The 21,241-nt window shown below is 43.6% G+C and overlaps 1 protein-coding gene across 1 annotated transcript in view; it reads left to right on the forward strand.

The window, feature by feature from the left end:
- The window catches only part of COL6A1 (collagen type VI alpha 1 chain), a 51,427-nt gene extending 42,607 nt beyond the window's left edge, over positions 1-8,820 (forward strand). The window contains exons 29-35 of the mRNA XM_081184403.1: positions 877-885; positions 1,899-2,032; positions 2,277-2,386; positions 4,166-4,352; positions 5,264-5,420; positions 6,227-6,256; positions 6,857-8,820. Coding sequence (XP_081040529.1) covers positions 877-885; positions 1,899-2,032; positions 2,277-2,386; positions 4,166-4,352; positions 5,264-5,420; positions 6,227-6,256; positions 6,857-7,467 — 1,238 coding nt within the window. The 3' untranslated portion in view covers positions 7,468-8,820. The remainder of the gene's footprint in view (positions 1-876; positions 886-1,898; positions 2,033-2,276; positions 2,387-4,165; positions 4,353-5,263; positions 5,421-6,226; positions 6,257-6,856) is intronic.
- Positions 8,821-21,241: the final 12,421 nt, after the last annotated feature.

Consider the following 21,241-nt stretch of genomic DNA (forward strand, 5'->3'; position numbering starts at 1 on the left):
GCACGGGCCCATTATCAATCCCCCCCCCATCAGGTCCCAAGGGCCAGTCTATTGGTTTTTTGGACCAGTAACAAGCCTTGTATCCTATCTTCCTCTAATTCAATTTTTTTAAGTGGGTAGCGTGACTCAAGCTTGGAGGGGACTTCTCCTCCATTAAGTACTGTATTTCTGGTGTGAACCCAAGAGAAAGGGAAATTGAAACCTAATTCTGTGTGCTGCCTGTTTTGGCAAAGAAGTTCACAGGCTAAGGCTCTTAATTTGTTTTCATCCTTTATTTATATTTTGAAGGTATTAAACGTTTGCATCTACTATTGAATATCAACCAAGCAAATTATTTCCTACATTCCAAAAACCGCAAAGAAATGATAAGAGAGATTATTTACAATGTTTGGGAAAGGCCTCCCCCGTGCATGCTGTCTGCAGTCCCCGTTTTAACTAGTTGAGCAACTCTGTTGCACTGGGAATTAGGATTTCCTGTATACCTTATCTTCATCCTTGTTACATTTGTTGTTTACATCAAATTACATTTGCTGCTTAACAAACTCTGTGGTTATTTTCCAGAGTTTATTAAACACTAAATGTGATTTCATTATTAATTGCAGTCAGGGATGTCAAACAATCCCAAAATATGTGTTCCCGCTGAAATGTCCTTCAGCATTTTTATTATACTTCCCGCTTTACTTTTTGCTAAGTAGCATATGCTGGATTTGAAAAAGAAAACATCTGGGATATGAAAATCATCTTAAAGTTGACCTAATATCAGGGAGAAAGTTTTCAACATCCTCATATTGATATTTAATTTCAGTGCTCTTTAGAGTCACAATGAGTTTGAAGTCGATTCTCAGCATATTTCTTTGTTTTCTTCCTCTCTCCTAGCTTGCTGCGGTGAGTGTCATTTTTGCAGTTTCTTTAACAACATTACTGCATTTTCATTTGAAAAATTGCCACAAGATTCAGATGGAGGATGCTTACTCTTCAAATGCTTCTCTAAGACCCCTTGTCACTGTCTCCATTTTATGGCCTTCTGCTATAGCTGTTTACTGCTACAATCATAAGTTATTGTGCTTCCATAACATTGGCCATCACATAAAAAATGCCCACATCATCTACACAACCTTGCTGGTGTCCCAGAGATGCATGTGCAGCCCTTTCAATAAGTGAGTAAATAACTCAGAATCAATAAGTGAGTAAATAACTCAGAACCACTGAAAGTTAAATAAGTTCTCTTGAATTACATCTGGGTGTATAAAGGAATTAGGGCAATTATTACTTTCCTTTCAAACTGCTACTTCATCAGACTTGAGTTGCAGTCCTAAGGGCATTTACTTAAATGTATTTTATAACAAAATATGGCATTCTGAGAGGATGAAGATGAAGCTCTGATTTAGTGTGAGTTTACATGTTCCCTCACATTGTAACAGGGATTCTGTGTAAAAAAACAACCATGTAAACATACTCTAAATTATGTCATCACACAAATCATGGTTAAAGAAGCTTACAGTGCAGTTTAATATCTAAATTAACTAACAGTGGTTTGCAACTGGCAAATCAGAAACAAAAACCAATATTTGAGGTAGATTTGCAAACTGTGGTTATACTATGATTTGGCATGACTGGTCAAATCATAGTTACAGCTTCTTCTCTGCCTTCAGATTTAGCCAGACACTGAAGTGTTGAGCAAGGAAAATAATAATGTCAACATCTCTAAACAATGGTTTGCCTGTAATGTTAGCAGTGCAAACCATAGTTTGGATTCTAAACTAAACTTAGCATTTGGCAAGAAGTATAACTTTTGTTACTGCTGTTGTAGTTGGTTCCCTTGGGTTGTTCAGCATCTGAAAGAAAGCCTTCATACTTCCACGAATGCTTCTATTGTGTGGTTCTGTGCTGTGTTACAGAATGCAAGTGTCTTCCTGGCGATGTTCTGTTTGTGCTGGACAGTTCAGAGAGCATTGGCCTGCAGAACTTCCAGATTGCTAAGGATTTCATTGTCAAGGTCATTGACAGGCTTATCAAGGATGAAAAAGTGACGGTAAGACTTGCAAACATCACATATACCCCCCAGCAATATATGTTTAATGCATGTTATCATAAAACAACTGAGATACTTTCAAGTTTCCTAGCATTGTCAAAATCAACTACCTCCAGAACCTTACCCAGAGAAGAGGATGCTGCCGTTACAGTTCCTAGATGTTATAAACCGTTCTTGGTGTCTTTGTTTATGATAATACATGGACTGAAAAACATCATTTGATGTTTAACTTTTCTCTTAACAGTTTAGACCAGGGGAGACCAACGTTGGTGTCGTGCAGTACAGCCATGACAACACCCAGGAACTGGTGGCCTTGGGAGATAGCAACATTGATAACATTGGAGCCTTTAAGGAGTAAGTTTAGATCAGATAATTGGGGGTTAAAGAGGGGTTATTGTGCTCAGTTTTATATGTGGCACCTCTGTGGGGTGTTTTCCAGGTATCTGAATACTTATTGCAGGAATGCTTAGCCCTAAGCACACTCAGTATGAGCCACTACCCTGGGTTTCATTATGCACAAGCAACAATTGTGGCACTACAGCCCCGGAGGCATGGCCAGGTTTAGCTCTCATCCTAAAGGCATAACTAAACTGCACTCAGTTACTTTGTCAAGTAAATGTCTGCCTTGCACTCTGATAGGAAGAAATACTAAAGGACTGTATTTGGGAGCAGTGCATCAGTGACTCTAAAACTGGGGGGAAATGACCATTGTAGTAGATCATCTTGATCATTACATGATAAGAGACAGACCAACATGTCTTCTGCCACAGATATGCCAAGTGGAATTCTAGGGCACGTTAGCAAAATGATGGGTAAACAGAATTGCCACCTGATGCTTAATGCATTGGGACAAATATGCTTCCTTCTCCTGGGAAATTATCTGATTGGAAGATATTTCTTCTAAGAATCTTAAGGCTGATCTGGGAATTTTCGCGAAGAGATCACCTGCCTTCAACCCATCCAACACCTCCCATCCCTTTTTACCTTGAATTTCCCTGTCGAGTCGGTGTGTTTGTTATACAAAACTCACCAATGAGCAGTGCACGCATAAATCTCTGTATTATTAGGATTTTGCTAACTATTTATTATCGCCTTGCAGCACTGGATAGGAACACTCCAGCCACCTCTATACTCCCATAGTAATATGTTGATTTTGCCTCCATTTGAGAGGTGCCAAGAAATCACTAGCTGAATGGAGTTTTGCTGCAAAAATTGAGAATTTTAAAAATACTCCCCACCTCCTCTGATTTCTAATCTATAGGCATGCTGTTCAAATTAACTCTCTACCACAGAGCTTTCCAAACTGTGCATTGCAACACGTTAGTGTGTCTGCTGCAGTGTGTAGGTGTGTCGTGCAAACACTCCCCGCTCTCCTCCCAGGACAGGAAAGGGGGTGGTTTAGCCTCCGGTTTGCTAAGAAAACTGAATTACTGTGTTGTAAAATGATGCATGTCTAAAAAGTGTGTCACCAACATAAAAAGTTTGGAAAGCTCTGCCATGAATGCTTTGAAGATAAATAACCAATAAAGCTGCTCACTGGAAGGACAGATCGTGAAGCTGAGGCTCCAATAGTTTGGCCAGCTCGTGAGAAGAGAAGACTCCCTGGGAAAGACCCTGATGTTGGGAAAGATGGAGGGCACAAGGAGAAGGGGACGACAGAAGACGAGATGGTGGGACAGTGTTCTCGAAGCTACCAGCATGAGTTTGACCAAACTGTGGGAGGTAGTGGAAGACAGGAGTGCCTGGCGTGCTCTGGTCCATGGGGTCACAAAGAGTCGGACACGACTAAACAACTAAACAACAACAAACCAATAAAGCAATTGATTACCTTGGTTTGGGGTACATTGATTGACTGATACATTGCCAATTGAGAGTACATGAGAACTTCCTCAGAATATAATTTTGCACTTCCTATGCAAATTAATAAGATTACATCACTTTCTCACATTGCTACCACAAAAATTATTTAGGTTTGTTCATGGTAAGTGCTTTAGATTTTCTGGAAGGAAAAGCAAGTAAACCAGACTTAACAGGGGAGGCAAACCAAGAATAAGGAAAGAGCTGGGAGACAGGTCTAGATTTCTCTGTCAGAAGAGGAGCTGGCATTGAAACTCAATGCTGCTTGCTTTGCAGAGCTGTGAAGAACCTGCACTGGATTGCTGGTGGCACATATACTGGGGAGGCCCTTCAGTTCACCAAGGATAACTTGCTGCGGCGCTTTCCCTCTGAGAAAAGAGTGGTCATAGTCATCACAGACGGACGGTCCGATGTACTTCGGGACCAAACACCACTCAACGTTCTCTGTGAAAGCAAGACCCAGGTGAAATCAATATTATATGGAGGGCAGGAGGAGGGATGGGAAAGCCTTATTGGGTCAAGGTGTGTCTTCCTATTGAGAAAAGTTTGGGTCAGTGACTTTGGTTAAGCCAGGAGGAAACCAGCACTTGTGCGGGCAGTGGAGCGCAAGCTGCCTAAGGGCTTCTTCACAATTCCACTCATCCTGTCACTTTCGCCCAGGAAAACCTGCTCTTTATCAAGTTTTTGGCAAATTGAAGTTTGCTCCAATTCAGTGGTAAAGAGCTGGTTTCCCTGGAGAAATGGAAAACTAGTGAGACCCATGCCTAGAAAACACAGGACAAGCAGGAAACCCTTCAGAGCCCTGCTTTCTAGGCATGGGACAAGGGGAGTGTGAAGGAGCCCTGAGACGGCTGTGTAGCGAAGGGCAACTCCAGACTGAAATTTATGTCTTTTACTGAAGAGTTCCTGCAGTGATCACAAATCAAGGGCTAATGTGAATGTCAGAAATTCAGTGAATGTTGATACTCATTGGTAATTCTTAGCGCTTTAGAAGACCAGTGGGAAGTATAAGAAAGTTCTAACAAAGCAGACTTGGAAGGATCCTAAATAAGCTTATGAATGGGTTTTGCGTGATATTTACCAAGGCAAGCAGGGCTGGGAAATATCAAAAGAAAACTTGGCAGCATGATCTCTGTTCTTCAGCAACAGGATAGTTTCCCTTTACTTGCCCCAATGTTAATGAAAGATAACTGTGTCTCGATTAACACTGGATTATCCAGTAAAGAAGAATTCTGTCTTCCCCCTGACCAATATATTCCCTATATTATTCTTGTTATTTCGTTTTATTCCCCTTGATCCCCACTTGGGGCACCTGAGGACTAGCTAATGTGGAATCATTGAGTATAAGCTTTACATATACCTGTCAACTTCTAGGTGGTTCCCCTGGGTATCGGTGATATTTCCAACAAACCAGCAAACACTGAGCAATTATCAACTATTTCCTGTGGGGGCATCTCTGTTTATCAAGAAAACTTTGCTTTGCTGCTGGATGACAATTTCCTGCAGAATGTTACCTCTCAGATCTGCAAAGGTAGGTGACACATATTTGGTTGCTGGGAGCCTAATTATGAGCTGGTATTGAAGGAGGTGGTTGACCCAGCTTCTCAACACAATGAATGCCACAAAACAGCTGATGAGTGGAGAAAGGACCACATAAGCCTAAGTGTGTCTTAGATGCCAGAGTTTATTTAACAGCACATTCTGCTAGTACTACTTTAGTGACCCACACAATGTAAAGAGATGAAGTGGCCCTGTAGAATCCATATCTGCCATCTATACCAAGGTCGTTTATAAGGTGAATCCAGAAGGAAAACAGCCATGGGTGGGTCTAGCATACTTGTGATGACTGCTGTGAGGGTGGCCAAAGCCAGAGGGCTGGAGCCCCTTTGCCAAGTGGGAAAATTCCAACCTGGTCCCAAATACGGCTACCGACAAAGCCATTGCAAGGTCAATCAGTGCAGCACATGTCAGCCAAATAGGGAGGGCATGGGAAATCCAGCAAAGTGGCTGCCAAGAGAAGCCGCGGGCCTTCCTTATATGTCCAGGAAGTGGACTGATGCCCCCCCCCCCGAGGAATGGCCCACCCCCTTGCATCCTTGTGTTTGGCCAGTTGAGTGAGCAGGCAAGATCTGCTTCCTGGCAGCAAGTTTGGCCCAGGACCTCATTTCCTGGCCAGGAAGCAGCCCCAAGGGGCCTTTCTCCCCAGATTATGGAGGGCGTGGGGAGCGCCAGCCTGCAATGGTGCCCACCAAGCAGGGGGAGTGGATTTTTGGTGTTGAACATTGATTGTAAATGAAGAGAAGGGTTTAGTGTGACGTTGTTTCGTTTGTTTTATAGAAAAGAAATGCCCGGACTACACCTGCCCAAGTGAGTACTCTTTTTACAAAGTTGTGTTTATGAGTTGAGAATTTCTGTGCTCCACATAATCTTGAAGATGCCTCAGCGACTGCTATTTAGCTTACTCCATTTCCTCTGGACACTGACCATTCACCTGAGGAGCACCATAATTTAAAACAAGCTCTGGGTTTCAACTATTCTGTGCCATTGCACACCAGGGCCACCAGAAAGCTGCATTTCCCGCTGAAATGGAGCAAACCCGATTGCTGCTTGCTCTGATTCAGCCATAGAATGTGGGTTTTCCCAGGGGAAGGGAAATGCCGGGACAAAAAGAACCCTACTTGGACACAGGCCTGGAAAGCCCCGAGCGATGCCTAGAAAGGGGGCACAAAAGGAGTCTGGCTCAGAATCAACCAGTACCTCTTGGGATGTCCAGTTTCCTTTTGCATCCAAAAATGTACTACTTAGTTTCCAGAAAACTTAGTTCTGAGATTAACACCTCCATGCCTTGTATACCAACAGAGCAATCCCCATGCCCTGCCTTTTTATGCTGGTATTGACCACAGCACACATACCCAACTCTGAAAGATTTACAGCAGTGTCGTTAACCCCTATCTCCTCTCTTTCCAGTCTCTTTTGCTGGTCCAGCTGATATCACACTCCTTGTGGATAGCTCCACCAGCGTTGGGAGCCGCAACTTCAACACCACCAAGACGTTTGTGAAGCGCCTTGCAGAACGATTCCTGACAGCAGCCAAGCCTTCGGAGGATGCCGTGCGCATTTCTGTCGTCCAGTACAGCGGCAAAGGCCAGCAGAAAGCGGAGGCGCGGTTTGAGCAGAACTACACGGTGGTTGCTAATGCTATTGACAGCATGGAATTCATGAATGACGCCACGGACGTGAACGCAGCCCTCCGCTTTGTCACTGGTCTCTACCGGCAGTCCGCCCGTGCTGGAGCTAAGAAGAGAGTTCTGATTTTCTCTGATGGCAACTCTCAAGGCATCACCAGCAGCGCCATTGAGACGGCAGTTCAAGAGGCTCGACGGGCACAACTTGAAATCTATGTACTAGTGGTTGGCACTCAAGCCAATGAGCCCAATGTGCGTGTTCTGGTCACTGGGAAAGCGGCAGAGTATGATGTGGCCTATGGAGAGAGGCACCTTTTCAGAGTGCCGGATTACCAGTCTCTGCTGAGGGGAGTGTTCTATCAAACTGTCTCCAGAAAAATAGCTGTAGACTGAGGAGGTGGGAGTGGAAGAGCAAAATATATAGATTCTAAGTGTTCAGAAATAATATGTTAGCAGCCAGCTGGATCCATGTTTTTTATACAAAGCCATAGCCCACCCATGTCCTTACTTTTGAGCTCTGTTTTCTTTGTTGTCCATGAATTCTTCCAGCCTGCAGGGCATAGGATGGTTTATTTTTCCCCTACTTGATATCTCTCTTAACTGTAACTGAAATGACTATTTTTGTACCATATTTGATGAAGGTAAGCCGGGTTCATAAAGAACCTTAAATGCACTAACCTTATTTCTAAGGTTGATAGCACATTTCACATGAATATTAGGGTCCTCTTTATCCAAATAAAAGGATCCCCTGTATTTCATTGCCAAACTAATTTGTTAAATTTGTCTGTTCTTTTATTTTTATGTCAAGAAACATGTTGAGTAGCGATTACTGTTTAGGCTACTTAGCTCCTGAAAGATTACATTGTCTTCAGAAATATAAGGTTCATTTCATGGTATAGTCACTGCTTTCCACGACAACTATGGAAAGTGCTAAATTTGTAACTTGAGTCATACAATCAAGTTCAAAGTAGGCTACTTTGACAGAAGGATTCAACCCAAGAGTATCTACCCAAACTAGAGGGCGGGATGAAGGAAGCTGATGTTGTTCATACATGATGAAATTGAGGGCTCATCCACATTGCTGTTTGTCCTGTGATTCCTAGGCACAGGTCTGAGAGGTTTTTGTTTCGTCCCACTGCCTTCCCTGAGAAAAACCCCAGTTTACTGCTGAACCAGAACAAACATGAATTGGGCTTTCTGAAGATTTATGTTTGTTCCGATTCAGCAGTAAGCAGCAGGTTTCCACAGGGAAGCGGCAGGACAAAAGGAGAACCACTTGGAGCTGTACCTGGAAATTATGGGACAAGCAGGAGAAATTGTGGGTGAGCGCTGAGATTTGCAAAAGTGATATTCCAGTTTAAACAAAACCCGAAAGCCTATGCCGTGAGTTTGGGCCTTTTGGCTTTGGAGGGCCATCTCCAGCCAACATGAAGTCCATGTCGGTGCTACCCCTGCCATGCCTCAAAGCCTGATGTTTTACATTGTTCCTGTGTTTACACATCAACTCATGAAAGAGACATTGAATTTAGGAACTGGTTTGGACAGATTTCATCCAGTGTTTCCAATGGTGCTCTTGCTATGATTTCAGTGTCCTTTCTTTTCAAAACAGGAAATTGTTTTTAACACTGCGCCTTTTATTGTTTTTTCACCAATATTCATTTTACCACTTCATTTTATTTTATTCCTGTGATTTACTGACAGATGTTCACTTTGAAAATTTGTTCAAATAAATTGTTTTCCACAGTTTTGGTAGGAGGGAAATTGATTTGTTTCAGTTCTTAAGTTACAAGAAAAAGTTGCACAAGTAGTGTGTGCAAGGTTGTCTTTGACAATGTGGCTTCCTTGCTGCATTTGAGATACCAGAGATAGCCTTGGGTTATTCTTAAGTAGTAGTAGTAGTGATAAATAAATAAGAAGGTGTATATCGCTTAATTGTTCAATCCTCAAAGCAGTTTCTGAAGCTAAATGCAATGACAATGGGCTGTTGAAAGGCCAGAGAACAAGAGATTAACAGAAATATCTCTGTGAGCTTCTCTTATTAGGAAGATGTCTGGGACAGGACAGAGCATGGCACTGAAGTTTCAATGAGAACATTTTTAAAAACTGCTTAGCATTTCCCTTGGTAAGGCTCTGCCCTGATTGCCCTAATGGGCTCCAGGGTCGGGGGGGGGAATGGGGGGAGCTTGTTAATAGTCCTGTGTGGCATCTTTAAAAAAAGATAAAGGACCCCTGACAGTAAAGTCCAGTCACAGACAACTCTGGGGTTGAAGCTCTCATCTCGCTTTACAGGCCAAGTGAGCTGGCGTTTGTCGGCAGACAGTTTTTCCGGGTCATGTGCCCAGTATGACTAAGCCACTTCTGGTGCAATGGAAACCAAAACCAGATCAGCGCATGGAAATGCCATTTACCCTCCCACCGGAGTGTTACCTATTTAGCTACTTGCACTTTTTTACTTGCTTTCGAACTTTAGGTTGGCAGGAGCTGGGACCAAGCAATGGGGAGCTCACCCCGCCGTGGGGATTTGAACCACTGACCTTCCAATCGGCAAGCCCAAGAGGCTCAGTGGTTTAGGCCACAGCGCCACCCGCATCCCTTGGCAGCTTTAAGATTGAAAATTTGCAACAGTAAGGGAAAAAAGACACAGCAGCAGAGTAACAGGATAAAATCCAATTTGCAAAAGGAAATCGAAAAGGTGTGGAGAGCGTAAAGGTTTTCACCTGGTACCAAAAGGACAGTAGACTTAGTGGCAAGCAAAGCTCTACTGAGAGCTCCAAAGCCTGGTCACCATTGCAGAAAAGACTGACTTTAAGATTGACCAATTCAGGCTGCAATCCTGTACACACACATAAAAGGAAGCAATCTGCATGAGATTAAGTGGACCTTACTTCTGATCAACATGCGGTCATTGTGGCTGGAAGGGCATTAAGAAAACAGCAGTGTTTAAAAGTCTACTGTTTCTTTGCAAAGGAGGAGAATAGGGAGAGAACCAGAGTGTGTGGGGGGGTGTAATCCCAGAGAAGAAGTAATTATGATAGCAGGGACCCCTTCTAAACCAAAGTAAGGTACTTTTCAGTTTAGTTAAGTGCTAATTATTTGTAAACCTGCAATTCTTAAGTGCCCACAGTATCTTTGCAGAGGAGGAGGAGGAGGAGGAGAAGGATAAAAATAGAAAAGCTTAGCCATGCTGCCAGGCACCTCTACCAAGTCCAGAGTCCACCAGCTGCCACTGCCAGTCACTTGTACTTGGGGGTGGTTGTGGGGCGGCTGTTTGGAGTGGGCTTGGCTTTGTGGTCTTCCCTCTGCATCTTCTGGTGGCGGGTGCTGCCTCCTCACAGATAGTTCAACAGTCTGTCTATAAGCACTTTAAAAAGGATACTAAGAGCCAGCATGGCTTTCTCAAAAACAAGTCATGTCAGACAAATCTCATTTCCTTTTTTATAGAGTTACAAGCTTGGTGGATCAGGGGAATGCTGTGGATATAGTATATCTTGATTTAAGCAAGACTTAAACATTTTTAAAAACTGCTTAGAGTTGGAAGAGACCACAAGGGCCATCGAGTCCAACCCCCTGCCAAGCAGGAAACACCATCAGAGCACTCCTGACATATGGTTGTCAAGCCTCTGCTTAAAGATCTCCAAAGAAGGAGACTCCACCACACTCCTTGGCAGCAAATTCCACTGTTGAACAGCTCTTACTGTCAGGAGGTTCTTCCTAATGTTTAGCTGGAATCTTCTTTCTTGTAGTTTGGATCCATTGCTCCGTGTCCGCTTCTCTGGAGCAGCAGAAAACAACCTTTCTCCCTCCTCTATGTGACATCCTTTTATATATTTGAACATGGCTATCATATCACCCCTTAGCCTCCTCTTCTCCAGGCTAAACATGCCCAGCTCCCTTAGCCGTTCCTCATAAGGCATCGTTTCTAGGCCTTTGACCATTTTGGTTGCCCTCTTCTGGACCCGTTCCAGTTTGTCAGTGTCCTTCTTGAACTGTGGTGCCCAGAACTGGACACAGTACTCCAGGTGAGGTCTGACCAGAGCAGAATACAGTGGCACTATTACTTCCCTTGATCTAGATGCTATACTCCTATTGATGCAGCCCAGAATTGCATTGGCTTTTTTAGCTGCTGCGTCACACTGTTGGCTCATGTCAAGTTTGTGGTCAACCAAGACTCCTAGATCCTTTTCACATGTACTGCTCTCAAGCCAGGTGTCACCCATCTTGTATTTGTGCCTCTCATTTTTTTTTGCCCAAGTGCAATACTTTACATTTCTCCCTGTTAAAATTCACCTTGTTTGTTTTGGCCCAGTTCCCTAATGTGTCAAGGTCATTTTGAAGTGTGATCCTGTCCTCTGGGGTGTTAGCCACCCCTCCCAGTTTGGTGTCATCTGCAAATTTGATCAGGATGCCCTTGAGTCCATCATCCAAGTCATTGATAAAGATGTTGAATAAGACGGGGCCCAAGACAGAACCCTGTGGCACCCCACTAGTCACTCTTCTCCAGGATGAAGAGGAACCATTGATGAGCACCCTTTGGGTTCGGTCAGTCAGCCAGTTACAAATCCACTGAGTGGTAGCGTAGTCAAGACCGCATTTTACCAGCTTCTTTACAAGAATATCATGGGGCACCTTGTCAAATGCCTTGCTGAAATCAAGGTAGGCTACATCCACTGCGTTCCCTTCATCTACCAGGCTTGTAATTCTGTCAAAAAACGAGATCAGGTTAGTCTGACATGACTTATTTTTCAGAAAACCATGCTGACTATTGGTGATCACAGCATTCCTTTCTAGGTGCTCACAGACTGTTTGCTTAATGATCTGCTCCAGAATCTTCCCTGGTATTGATGTCAGACTGACTGGGCGGTAATTATTTGGGTCCTCTCTTTTCCCCTTTTTGAAAATAGGGACAACATTTGCCCTCCTCCAGTCTGCCGGGACTTCGCCTGTTCTCCAGGAATTCTCAAAGATGACTGCCAGTGGGTCTGAGATCACATCTGCCAGTTCTTTTAATACTCTTGGATGCAGTTCATCCCCCATGATATTCTTGCAAAGAAGCTGATAAAATGTGTGTTGAAGAAGGTCACTGTTAGGTAGATTTGTAGCTGGTTGACTAACCAAACCCATCCTCATCATCCTGGGAGAAAGTGACAAGTGGGGTGCCACAAGGGTTCTGCCCTGGGGCCGTTGTTGTTCAACATCTTTATAAATGACTTGGATGAAAGAATTGAGGGGATGCTCATCAAATTTGCAGAAGACGGGAAACTGGGAGGGGTAGCTAATGTCATAGAAGACAGAAACAGGATTCAAAAGTACCTTAACAGAATTTCAATGGGGACAAGTGTCAGGTTCTGCACTTAGCAAAGAATAAGCAGCTGCAGAAATGATGGGAAACACATGGCAAGTAGTGCATGTCAAAAGGATCTAGGGGTCTTAGTAGATCACAAGCTGAACATGAGTCAACAGTATGATGCAACAGCAAAAAAAAAGTGAATGCTATTCTCTGCTGCATCAACAGAGGTATAGTGTCCTGATCAAAGGATGTAATACAAGCACTGTATTCTGCCTTGGTCAGGCCACACCTGGAATATTGTGTGCTGTCCACATGACAAAGAAAAAAATGGAAAGATCAAACCATATCTCTTTTTTAAAAAAATAAATATTGAATTTTCACAAATTATAAAACCACACACAATACACAATACAAACATACACACACAAAAACAAACATGTATAATTTCAAATCCTTTTTTTCTTGAAACTTACTTCACCGACTTCCCCATACCTCCCCTTTCTGCATTCCAATTCCCAAATTTTTTTCAGCAAATCCTCCCCCTTAATTTTATCTAATTTTTCCCTTTTCTTTACTTTTACTTAAACTTTTACAGCTATAATCCCATACTTTCTATAACCACAACATTTTAACACTCATTAATTTTACAATATTTCTTAAGATAAATTTTAAATTTCTTCCAATCTTCTTCCGCCGTCTCCTTCCCCTGGTCTCAGATTCTGCCAGTCATTTCAGCCAGTCCCATGTAGTCTATCACCTTCATCTGCCATTCTTCCAGAATGGGTAGATCTTGTGTCTTCCAATACTTTGCAATAAGTATTCTTGCTGCTGTTGTAGCATACATAAAAAATGTTCTATCTTTCTTTGACACCAATTGGCCAGCAATGCCCAAGAGAAAGGCCTCTGGTTTCTTAGGGAAAGTACATTTAAGTACCTTTTTTATTTCATTATATATCATTTCCAGAAGGCCTTAATCTTCGGGCACCAAAGGTGAAAAAAAGTACCTTCCATTTCTTTACACTTCCAACACTTATTATCAGGCAGATGGTAGATTTTTGCAAGCTTGACTGGGGTCATGTACCACCTGTAAATCATTTTCATAATATTCTCTCTTAAGGCATTACATGCCGTAAATTTTATACCGGTGGTCCACAACTGTTCCCAGTCAGCAAACATAATGTTACGACCAATGTCTTGTGCCCACTTTCTCATAGCTGATTTCACTATTTCATCTTGTGTATTACATTTCAGCAACAAGTTGTACATTCTTGACAGGTTCTTAGTATTGGGTTCTAACAGTTCTGTTTCTAATTTTGATTTCTCCACCTGGAAGCCAATTTTCCTGTCCTGTTTGTAAACCTCCATTATTTGATAATAATGGAGCCAATCTCGTACGTTCACCTTCAATTTCTCGAAACTCTGTAATTTCAATTTATCTCCCTCCTGTTCCAAAATTTCGCAATATTTTGGCCATTTGGCCTCCATATTAAGCTTTTTCACGGCTTTTGCCTCCATTGGCAACAACCACCTTGGGGTTTTATTTTCCAACAAGTCTTTATATCTAATCCAAACATTATATAATGCTTTCCTAACAATATGATTTTTAAAAGCTTTATGAGCTTTAACCTTGTCATACCATATATATGCATGCCAACCGAATACATTGTTAAAACCTTCTAAATCCAAAATGTCTGTATTCTCAAGAAGTAGCCAGTCTTTCATCCAGCAGAAAGCTGCTGATTCATAGTACAGTTTTAAGTCCGGCAGGGCAAATCCCCCTCTTTCCTTTGCATCAGTTAAAATCTTGAGTTTTATTCTGGGTTTTTTGCCCTACCAGACAAACTTCGAAATATCTTTCTGCCACCTCTTAAAGCAATCCATCTTGTCCACAATTTGCAATGTTTGGAATAAAAATAACATTCTAGGCAATACATTCATCTTAATAACAGCAATTCGGCCTAAAAAGGAAAGCTTCAAATTTGACCATATTTCTAGATCTTTTTTTACCTCTGTCCAACATTTCTCATAATTATCTTTAAATAAATTCACATTCTTAGATGTCATATTAATCCCCAAGTATTTCACCTTCTTAACCACAGTTAATCCTGTTTCATTCTGGAACCTCTCCCTTTCAGTAACTGTTAAGTTTTTCTCCAATACCTTGTTTTTTTGTTTGTTCAACTTAAATCCTGCAACTTGACCAAATTCTTGAATTAATTCTAAAACCCTTTTCGTACTAGTGTCTGGCTCTTGTAAAGTAAGTACCAAGTCATCTGCAAAGGCCCTCAATTTGTACTGTTTAGCTCCGACCTGTACCCCTTTAACCAGCTGGTCCCTTCTAATCATATTTAGCAAAACCTCCAGGACTGATATAAACAGCAATGGGGAAATTGGGCACCCTTGCCGTGTCCCTTTTTCTATTTTAAATTCTTCCGTTATCACATTATTTACAATTAATTTAGCCTTTTGTTCTGCATATATTGCACCCATACCATTCTCAAATCCTTGGCCTACCCCCATCCCATGTAGATTCTTCTTCATAAAACTCCAAGAGATATTGTCAAAGGCTTTCTCCGCGTCCACAAATATCAGTACTGCTTTAGTGTTTATGTTCACTTCTAATAATTCCAAAATGTCTATTATATTCCTCACATTGTCTGACAAATGTCTTCCTGGGAGAAAGCCTGCTTGGTCCTTATGAATCTCTTCCATCAGTACTTTTTTCAATCTTTTGCCAAAATGTCTGCAAAAATTTTGTAATCCACATTAAGTAATGATATAGGGCGGTAGTTCTTAAGCTGAGTCTTTTCAGTCTCTGTTTTCGGTATGAGTGTAATAAAAGCTTCTTTCCACGATTCTGGTGCTTTTTTCCCTTCCAAAATTTCATTGCAGACTTCCTTCAAAGGTTGTATTAGCCACTCCTTCAAACCTTTATAATATCTGGAAGTCAACCCATCAGGTCCTGGAGATTTGCCCAATTGCATGTTTTGAATGGCACCTTCTATCTCTTGTTCAGTTATTTTCTGGTTCAAATCTATTTTACTTTGATGAGTAATTTTTTGTAATCCATATTTCTTTAAAAACTCATCTATGTCCCCTTCTTTCTGCGGCCCTTGCGAATATAGTTTTTTTAAAATAACTCTGGAAGCAGTTTCTAATCTCATTTGGCTTATAAATGTTCTTTCCTTCAACCTCTAAGCTTGTAACCGTATTTAGTTTTTATCTTTTCTTCAGTTGCCAAGCCAGAAGTTTACCACATTTATCTGCAGATTCAAATGTCCTTTGTCTCATTTGTTTAATCTTCCATTCTATTTCTTGATTCATCAATTCCATATATTGTATCTGATATAGCTTAATTTGTCTCAAAATCTCTTGGGACTTTGGTTTAGATCTTAGTTTCTTTTCTCCTTCTTTTATCTTTTCCAAAATCTTATCCTTTTTCTCATTTTGGCTTCTCTTCTTTATTGTATTTTGTTGTATCAAAAATCCTTGCATAACAGCTTTACTTGCGTCCCAGATTACTCTTTTTTCAACCTCTGTTTTTAAATTTATTTCAAAATAGTCTCTCAAAGTTTTTTGGGCCTTTTTGTAAACCTCTTCATCTCTAAATAAGGTGTCATTCATCCTCCATCTGAAGGAACCAGGTGTTGTTAACTTCATCTCCATCTTTACAGCATTATGGTCGGAGCACGTTTTTGGGCAGATTTCCACTCTCTTTATCTTTGGTGCCATCCCACTGGTAACCCATATTTGGCCAATTCTAGTCCATGTCATCATAACTTCAGAAAAGAAAGTTCCCTCTCTCTCTCGAGAGGATTCTTTGTTCTCCAAATGTCAATCAAGTCCATGTTTTCAGTCATTTCAAAGAAAGTCTTTGGTAGTCTCCCATCTTTAGAGACTACCTGTCTTTGTGCTTTGTCCATATTTGTAATAATAATAATAATAATAAATTTTATTTATATCCCGCCCTCCCCAGCCAAAGCCGGGCTCAGGGCGGCTAACAACAATAAAATAATCAATCAAATAATCACACAATCTAAAAATTTCATTATAAAAATTAATTAAATCAAATTGATGGCAACCAATTAAGTAGAATTATGTGCAGGTTGCCAGAGGAGGGAGTCAGGCTGCGCCCTGACCAAAGGCCTGGCGGAACAACTCTGTCTTGCAGGCCCTGCGGAAAGATGTCAGGTCCCGCAGGGCCCTAGTCTCTTTTGACAGAGCATTCCACCAGTTTGGAGCTGCAGCCGAGAAGGCCCTGGCTCTAGTTGAGGCCAGCCTAACCTCTCTGAGGCCTGGGACCTTGAGGATGTTATTATTTGCAGACCGTAGGTTTCTCTGTGGGGCATACCAGGAGAGGCGGTCCCGTAGGTACGAGGGTCCTAGGCCGTATAGGGCTTTAAAGGTTAAAACCAGCACCTTAAACCTGATCCTGTACTCCACCGGGAGCCAGTGCAGCTGGTATAATACCGGATGAATGTGCTCTCGCAGCGAAGACCCCATAAGGAGTCTCGCCGCGGCATTCTGCACCCGCTGGAGTTTCTGGGTCAGTCTCAAGGGCAGCCCCACGTAGAGCGAGTTACAATAATCCAGTCTGGAGGTGACCGTCGCATGGATCACAGTGGCTAGGTCAGGACGAGAGAGATAAGGGGCCAACTGCTTAGCTTGGCGGAGATGAAAAAATGCCGCCTTTGTTATAGCTGTAATCTGCGACTCCATAGAGAGGGAGGTATCGAAGATTACACCCAAACTCTTAACGGACGGTGCTGGCACTAATTGCACCCCCGCAAGAGATGGGAGTTGCCCCCTCGATCCCATATCGTCCCGCCCCAGCCAGAGGACCTCTGTCTTCGAAGGATTTAACTTCAACCGGCTCCCACGTAACCATCCAGCCACAGCTTCCAGACATCTGGTCAGTGTGTCTGGGGCCGAGTCAGGATGGCCATCCATCAACAGATAGAGTTGGGTGTCATCAGCATACTGATGGCAACCCAGCCCAAAACTCCGGACAAGCTGGGCGAGGGGGCGCATAAAGATGTTAAAAAGCATCGGGGAGAGAATTGCACCCTGAGGCACTCCACACACCAAGGAGTGGCGTGATGACAATTCCCCCCCAAGCGCCACCCTCTGTCCCCGACCAGAGAGAAACGAGCGCAGCCATTGAAGGACTGTGCCCTGGATCCCCACGTCGGCAAGGCGGTGGTCCAGGAATTCGTGATCGACCATGTCAAAGGCTGCTGACAGATCTAGAAGAATCAGCAGCCCCGACCCGCCTCGATCCAGCTGTCTGCGGAGATCATCTGTTAGGGCGACCAGAGCCGTCTCGGTCCCATGACCAGCGCGGAAGCCGGACTGGAATGGGTCCAGAGCAGATGTTTCATCCAGAAACCTACCAAGCTGTTCAGCAACCGCTCTCTCAATCACCTTACCCAGGAATGGAAGATTCGAGACCGGGCGGTAATTGGATAGATCTGAGGGATCTAATGATGTTTTCTTTAAGAGCGGACGCACCACCGCCTCCTTCAGTTCCCCTGGGAATATCCCGGTGCCAAGGGACAAATTGATGATATCCCCCAGGGGGCCCCGCACCTCGTCTGGACACGCTCTAATCAGCCATGACGGGCACGGGTCCAGAGGACAGGTGGTGGGCTTTCCAGCTTGGAGGAATCTGTCCACATCGGCTGGAGATATCCGGTCAAAGTGGTCCAATACTGGACCCGAGGACAGTCGAGGGGCCTCCAGTTCCTTTATTGTATCCAAATTGGCAGGGAGGTCATGGCGGAGCAACAGGACCTTCTCCGCAAAAAAGCTCGCAAATGCCTCACAGCTGTGTGTCAGATTGTTATTTAAATTTGGCTGTCCTTCAAGGGACGTTAAAGACCGAATTATACTAAATAATTGCGCCGGGCGAGAGCTAGCGGATGCAATGGAGGCCGAGAAGTAAGACTTCTTAGCAGCCTTCACTGCCATCTCATAGGTTTTCATAAAAACCCTATAAGATGTTCTTGAGGCTCCGTCACGGGCACCCCGCCATACTCGCTCTAGCCGTCTGAGGTCCCGCTTCATTTTCCGAAGCTCCTCGGTAAACCAGGGAGCCCGGTTTCTGCGGGGTCGCAGAGGGCGCTTAGGTGCGATCTCATCGATGGCTGCCAGGAGCTGGGTATTCCAGCCCTCAACAAGCTCAGTCAATGAGTCGCCAGGGGGAGCATGGTCCCGCAAGGCTTGACGGAATCTATCCGGGTCCATCAGCCTCCGCGGGCGAGCCCAAATCGGCTCGCCACCTAAGCAGGGTGGGGGTGGAAAGTCAATCCTGGCTTTCAGAGCGTAGTGATCAGACCATGGCACCTTCATCGAAGGAGACATGATCACATCTATACCGGCGCCAAAGATCAAATCCAGCGTGTGGCCTGCTTGATGTGTGGGGCCCGAAACAAACTGGGAGAGCCCTAGTGTCGCCATGGAAGACACCAGGTCCAGAGCCTGTGAGGAGGGAGTGGCATCAGCGTGGAAGTTGAAGTCTCCCAATACCAATAGGTTAGGGAACTCCAAGGCCCAGCCGGCCACCGCCTCCAGCAGGCCTGACAGGGTGGCTGCTGGTGCGCTAGGTGGCCGGTACACCAGCCAGACAGCCAAGCTCTCCTCGGAGCCCCACACTAGGCCAACACATTCAATGCCGGGGATCGATGGCGATGGTAGAGCCCTGAAAGAGCAATCTTCCCGGATTAATACTGCCACCCCTCCCCCCCGGCCCACAGTCCGTGACTGGTGGAGGACGGAGAAACCCGGGGGCGCCATCTCTCGTAAGGTAACAGTTACCCCTTCGCGCACCCAGGTCTCCGTCACACAAGCCAGGTCAACTCCCTGCGAGATAAAGAAATCTCGCAGGGTAGCAGTTTTGTTGCCTATAGACCTGGCATTGCACAACACCAGTGAAGGAGGTGAGTAATCCTTGCTCACCCTACCCTCGTCTCTCGGGATGGGGCGCAGATTGGAAGGGGTACGAGCATATCCATATCTCGATCCCCTTCGCCTATAACATCTGCCCCCACCGCCATACCTCCCTCGCCCCTCCACGGTCGCAATCCCAAGCCTCATACTAACCTCCATTTACAAATAGAAAACAAAACAACCAAAACAATTATACCCAAACAAAACCAATCCCCGCCCCACTCAGTGTCCAACCCCCCCCCCCAAAAAAAACAAAATGGAACAAACAAAAATACATAAATAAAAACCACCATTCACGGTGGTACAACAAAGTAAACAATAAAAGCACCTTTAAAACACCTTAAAATATATAAAAACATCTTTAACATTTGCAGCAGATAATGAAATAATATAATAGATAGATACTACTCCGTTCATGTCCCCCATCAAAATTAAGTTGTAATCCAAATAGTCCAGTAGGGTCTCATGCAACTTCTTAAAGAATTCAGATTTCCCCTCGTTTGGTGCATAAATTCCCACGATCAGAAATTTTTCTCCTTGAACTTGAATTTCAATTGCCAAAAATCTTCCTTGTTCATCTTTAAACATCAATTTCGGTAATAATTTTTCTTTGGCATAAATCACAACTCCTCTTTTCTTGACTTTATCAGATGAAATGAATTCTTGTCCTAATCTTTTGTTGATAAGTAATTTTCTGTGTAACCTCGTCACATGTGTTTCTTGTAAACAAATCAAGTCCAATTGTTATTTTTTCAATATATGAAACAGATCAAATCATATCTCACTGAGCAAAGCCAAGATTCTAAATTTGCTCTTCCTGGCAGATCCTTGGTTTCAATTCCACTGATAATATCTTTGTACATTGCAAATATTTAATTTACTAAATCACTGCAGAATAGAATGAGAAGGAAGGGATCCATTCAATTTCCTAAGAATTTGTCTATAACAAATTTTGCTTGTACCTGTTGCCAGCTGAATAGAATTTCTGAGCTCATAATCTGTTGAAACAAATATTTACAAGGAAAGACTGCTAATCTCCAAATTAGCATTTTCCTTCCAAGTAGCTGAACTTTGTGATATGTAGGTTGGATGAAAATCCAGCTGGAGGAAGATTTTGTAATACCAGACAAAAAGAATGCAATCTATGCGTGCTGGACACTTCACTGGAAAGTCACCAGGCACAGTGGGATGGGTGACAGAAGCCAAATTTGGTCCACTATGTACTTTAGGAATCATAACTCCTTCCGAATGTAGACAGATCATGTATTGAGAATAAAGAATGAGAACATGTAGCATCTCCACTGCCTTTATAACATACAGTACTTACTCCTGAAGCATTAATTATTGGGAATAAAATGAGCACTACCAGCTGCTCCTTGAAGGCTCCTTTATCCGTCCTGCTATTCAATCTTAGGAGTCCTTGTGCTAAGGAAACAGCTTACGCAGTGAAGTTCTACAGTCCTCCAATGTCAGCTTTGGGGTGCGCCTGCTTAAATTGCATACATTCTGGGACTCGGCACCAACCACATCACTCTGAAGGCTTGTGGATAGCTGCCTGAAGCCCAGGGAGCGCAGCGGGAGTTGGCGCAGTGCTCCCTGTGCTTCAGGCTGCAGGCTGCTATCCACAAGCCTTCAGAGTGCGGGGGGGACTCCTGCTGCGCTCCAAAGGCTTGCGGATAGCTGCCTTCAGCGAAAGCAACACGAAGCCTCCGGAGCACGGAGGGAGCGCTCCCTCTGTGCTTCGGAGGCTTCCCGTTGCTATCGCTGAAGCCAAGGAGCCTGCATTCGCTCCATAGGACGCACACACATTTCCCCTTCATTTTTGGAGGGGGGAAAGTGCGTCCTATAGAGCAAAAAATATGGTAATTTACTAAATCACTGCAGAATTGAATGATAAGGAAGGGATCCATTCAATTTCCTAAGAATTTGTCT

Source organism: Podarcis bocagei (assembly GCF_964188305.1).
Source record: "Podarcis bocagei genome assembly, chromosome: 1".
Taxonomy (NCBI): Eukaryota; Metazoa; Chordata; class Lepidosauria; order Squamata; family Lacertidae; genus Podarcis; species Podarcis bocagei.